The 5,000-nt window shown below is 34.1% G+C and overlaps 1 protein-coding gene across 2 annotated transcripts in view; it reads left to right on the forward strand.

Annotated features, from left to right (window-relative positions):
* Positions 1 to 5,000, forward strand: part of LOC137979115 (protein O-mannosyl-transferase 2-like) — a 30,473-nt gene that overhangs the window by 14,556 nt on the left and 10,917 nt on the right. For both annotated transcript variants that reach the window (XM_068826301.1, XM_068826302.1), the window contains exons 10-16: positions 591 to 700; positions 1,574 to 1,640; positions 1,896 to 1,956; positions 2,690 to 2,768; positions 3,409 to 3,563; positions 4,069 to 4,157; positions 4,746 to 4,822. In XM_068826301.1, coding sequence (XP_068682402.1) covers positions 591 to 700; positions 1,574 to 1,640; positions 1,896 to 1,956; positions 2,690 to 2,768; positions 3,409 to 3,563; positions 4,069 to 4,157; positions 4,746 to 4,822 — 638 coding nt within the window. The remainder of the gene's footprint in view (positions 1 to 590; positions 701 to 1,573; positions 1,641 to 1,895; positions 1,957 to 2,689; positions 2,769 to 3,408; positions 3,564 to 4,068; positions 4,158 to 4,745; positions 4,823 to 5,000) is intronic.

Genomic DNA, 5,000 nt, shown 5'->3' on the forward strand with positions numbered 1-5,000 from the left:
ATTTCCATTAGTAGGGCTAACACTCACATGGTTTACATGGGTAGAAAATACACTTCACATCACCCTCTCATAGTTAATTCTGTTTGAAATATAAGTGCTACACGGCCAACGTTTACATAAATGTAACCCCTTGTACTTCTACATTAAATAACATTAGAAGAGCACAAAGGTCTGTAACAAAGCAGGGTCATGGGCAGCCTTGCTTCCATGCTTAGGCCAGGTAACTTAGCTACACTGTAGAATGGTCTTATTGTTCCACAAATGCAAAAAAAAAAAACTGCTGCATTTAGTGTGACCTAAGAATAATGCTAACCCTTACTCTAACCTTATAAAATATTGTTTGAAATAGGTAGGAAATGCTTAGACTCGTTAAGAGACACTTCATGTTGGATGTCAAAATTGGACTTGCATGTAATTACTTTTATTTCTGGGCATAAGTGAATTTAGCAGGTCACATTCCACAATTAACAGAGCCCTCTAATTTTAAAGTTTCTAATTTTTGCTTTTCCTGTTCATTAACTAATTAAAAATAGTAATATTATTATTGATGACTCACATTAATTTATTTTTATTTTATTTTTATCTATCAGACCTTGCTTTTGGTTCAGTGGTAACATTTAAGAATCACCGAGCTGGCGGAGCACTTTTACACTCTCATCCACACCTGTACCCCAAAGAACATGGCCCAGAGCAACAACAGGTGCAGACAACATAATATCTTGTATGCAAAGCCTTGGGTAAACACAAAGATGCGCTATAAAAGGGGTCCAAGGCTGCTGCCTAAGAAAATTTTCCAGGAGCCCTTTGGGCTCCCAACATTAAAAGTTAGTAGCCCAAGTCATTTTTTCAAGAGTTCAGAATTAATTGATTAACTGCCCCCACCCCCTCCCCTGAAGTCAAGTTGTCTGCCTTATTTATAATAAAATGAAAGATGTAAATGTGTCACAGATGACTTACCAAAAAACTGGTGTGTACCTTATGACAGTAAACGTTGTATTTTATAACAAAGTGAAAAAAGCAATCACCTATCCTATTTTTCCAATTTCATTAAACTCTGTCTGACTTCGAAATCAAGGGCGATAGTAGTCACAAATCTTGATCCTGTCCATCACTGATCAACAGCTCATGTCGGAATAGTAAAAATAAAAGGGTATACTTCATAAAGATCCAGGTATTTGGGGTAGGGAAGACCCAACGATCAATAGGAGATACAGCGTCGCATCACAGAAATGCATGACTGTTTAATTGTATCACTGACATGACTAGTACCTCACACGAAAAGCAAAAAGTATTGGTTACCTTTTGCGAGAGCTCCATTGCTGTCACCGGGAAAAAAAGCAAGTAAACCTTCAGCAATTAACGCGGCACATAAATTTTTTTGTACTTAGAATATTGCAGACATCACCAAAACAAGTAATATTTTCTTTCAGCATTTAATTCAAGGTTAACCCTTTGACTCCCAGGGGTTCCCCATTGATGAGTAAAATCGTCTGGTGTTAGACAGAGTAAAATACTAAGTCAGGCTGGTTTAGGCTGCATGGTTTGGACGTTTAATTTTTGATTTTTTTTTCAGGTTACATGCTATTCCCATAAGGATGATAATAACAAATGGTTGATCAAAAAAGCTTATGAAGATTATGGTGAGTGCATTTTCATCACTAAGTGAAATAATTTGACCCTCGTATGTCCTGAGTGGATGTAGAGGTAATTGTTAACCAATTGACTCCTGAAACTCGGAAAAAAATCTGAGCACCAGATGATAATTTTGAACCCATGACCTTTTTGTAAATTAACTAACTAGAAACACATCACCTTGAACTAAAATGTTTCTATGTAAAATTACCGGTAATGGTTATAATTAACTGTGTTCACTTTCTGTGTTAAATGATTTACAGATGATAAGCAACCCTTGGAATTTCTAAAGAATGGAGACTGGATCAGATTGGAACATGTTGCGTGAGTATTTAAAATTCAGCTATGTGAAGATCTTTCTAATAATAATAATAATAATAATAAGAAGAAGAAGAAGAAGAAGAAGAAGAAGAAGGAGAAGGTCGTTTTGTCTGAAAGTCTGCACATTGCGACATCTTTCAAAGTGTTAACATAAGCAGATACTAACTCCGGTCAGAGAGTATAATAGGTCTGAAGAGATTCATTTCACATTTCTACCTTTTTAAGAATCGAAGTTAACCTTTTAATTCGCTTATATATAGATCGATATATGTAGATACGAACTTTTTAGAATGATATATTCAGGTTATTTTTACAGCCTTTAGGTTACGCAATTGCGCCCTATTGAGCTATGTGCTAAGCTAGCAAACGAACGTTTATACTGCATAATAATAATCATCATCATCATCATCATTATTGTTATTATTATTGTTATTATGAACTAGAGAAATGAAGGTTGATAATAATCATATTTCATTTGTTTCCCCTTGTAATTAAGATAGAACAATAATTTATGAAAATATACATTGTAATCAATGTTTAACTGTGTTAATAATATCATGATGATCTGTGTTTTGCTTCACTAATGCAAATGCATATACCGTAGTGCTGCAATAAAAGCAATGAAACATTATAATAAATTATTGTTTTTTTTTTTTTTTTTAATTAAGCAATCATTGCATAAAGTTGGTGTAAACTTATCAAATTGAATGTTAATGTCAAATGTGCAAACTTACAGAACAAGGAGAAATCTACACAGTCATGCTGAAAAGGCACCTCTGACAACACATCATAATCAAGTGACGGGCTATGGAGAAGTAAGAGAATATTTTTATAGCACAACTTAATGACTGTGATTGTTCATTTTCCTTGTCTGGCGATTATCTGATGTTACACGTATTAAATGAAAGGTTTTACAATTAAACCCACTATTGAGATTTGAGATTGTGATTAGACAAAGAAAAATCAAAGTTGAACTGGTTTGAAAAATTTTAAACCAAGAAAAAATTGAACCACAACATCATTATTGAATCCATGTGAAAAATAACTATTGCTTGGCTACAGTCCTGAACAAAGTTTTGAAACATAGATCTGTAACCCATTCACTCCTCAGGGGTCAATGGGTTACCTTTCTTGTTTATTATTATAGAAACCAACTGCAAAACTAGGTTAAGACACAGCTGGGTTATTTGCATGATATTCTGAACATTATTGTGTTGGTTTGAGCAGATTGATGGAGCGGGTACATTTGGCCTTTTTTTTCGTTTAATGGTATATATGGTCCAAAAAGACAAAAAATATGAAACTAAGGTTTCAACTCTTTGTCCAGGATCATAACAAGGATTATGGATGGGATTTTAAAGGCAACCATGGACAGACAAAATATGCTTTGAATGAATGACCGTGATACAGCTGACAAAAAAAATAACAGTGTTGATTCTTGTCTAACTTTTTTAGAATGGAAAAGGAGATGGAAATGACTTTTGGAGAATAGAAGTTGTGAGTGGGGCAGGGGAAGAAGGTCGAATTAAAACAGTGAAAACAGTGTTTCGACTAATTCATGTCACTTTGGGCTGTGCTCTTCATGGCAGCACACAAGTTTTACCCAAGTGGTAAGTATCAGTCTATGCCTTCTGCGTTTATGTACAGTAGTTCTGTGGATGGTTTTGTACACTGTAGCAGCTTTAATGGCAGACAGTTCAGTATAAATCAGATTCATCAAGTGAAGCTATGATCCTTGCAGTTATGAATGCAATGTTAGATGATGTAGAGAAGCCTGAAAAATTCAGGACTTTGACGTACTTGGTTGATTTGTATTATCTTTGTCTCTGTTTATGATAATAAATACCAGACACACACAGAAATTACAAATCAACCTTTATATATAATACTTAGCTAGTTAATGTTAAAATCATTTTGACTTGAGATCAAGTTTAACTGCAACATATATTAAATTATTTGGTTAAAAGACTTTCAAACTACTATACTTAAGTTTAATTTTGGTTTTTCCTAAGTTTGAGATTAAGATAGTCATAATTACCGGTAATAAGTAGAAAAAAAAATGTAAAGTGACCTGGTTTGAAAAATTTGTAAAACTTTGGATCCTTGTTTTTGCAGGGGCTGGGAACAGCTTGAGGTCACCTGCAATCCTGTAGTACATCATGGAAATAATCTTTGGAATGTAGAGGGCCATGAGAATGAAAGAGGTACAGTTGCCATTACCAGCCCTTTTTAATCCACTCAGTTTAAAAATCAAAATGAATATAATAATAGATTGAAATTGAAGAAATTAGGTGAAAAACGTACTCTCCAACAATAAATTACCAATGATGACGACAATGACTTGATAATTGACCACACCCTAGGAAGTTTTCAGGGTGAATAAAAATAATGACCATTTTATATATATATCAGAGATGCATTATCCGTCTGGAACGCAAACTTAAGACAAGTTTTTAGTTCAAGACGAACCAAAGGGGATAATTTGTCTAGACAGATATGTCTGGTCCCTATCTTTATATGTTATCAGTAATGAGATGAACTAAACAGACACACTAAAAAATTAGTCTTTGCACAATTTTCGTGGACCCTATCTGGACAAGTAATGCATCTAATATAGTAAGTTACTGCCCTGTCTTTACTTTAGACAACTACTCAGTGACAGGCGTATAAATTATCTGTATAAAAACGGCCAATGTTAATGATGGGAAAGAACAGAACAACTTTTGAGGCAAACCAATTTGTTTGAAATGAAATAAAAGTACAAACTTTTTTTTATTTTTTTGCTGACTTAGTGCCAAAAGCTGCATCTGACTTCTACAAGCCATCCTTTATTGGCAGTGTGTATGAATCACACATTGTTATGGCTCAGGTATGCTTAAAAGTAACGTGTGCACTTTACATGTACACGTATTTCTAATATCGCAAGCTCTCTAGTTTTTGTAACAGTCATTTGCAAATTGAAATGAAATTTGCATAAATCTTGTTGGAAGTAAAAGACAAAAGAGAAACAAAACCTCAGTTTGACCATTGTGACCTCATTCTTTGAT

Source organism: Montipora foliosa, chromosome 12, assembly GCF_036669935.1.
Source record: "Montipora foliosa isolate CH-2021 chromosome 12, ASM3666993v2, whole genome shotgun sequence".
NCBI lineage: Eukaryota > Metazoa > Cnidaria > Anthozoa > Scleractinia > Acroporidae > Montipora > Montipora foliosa.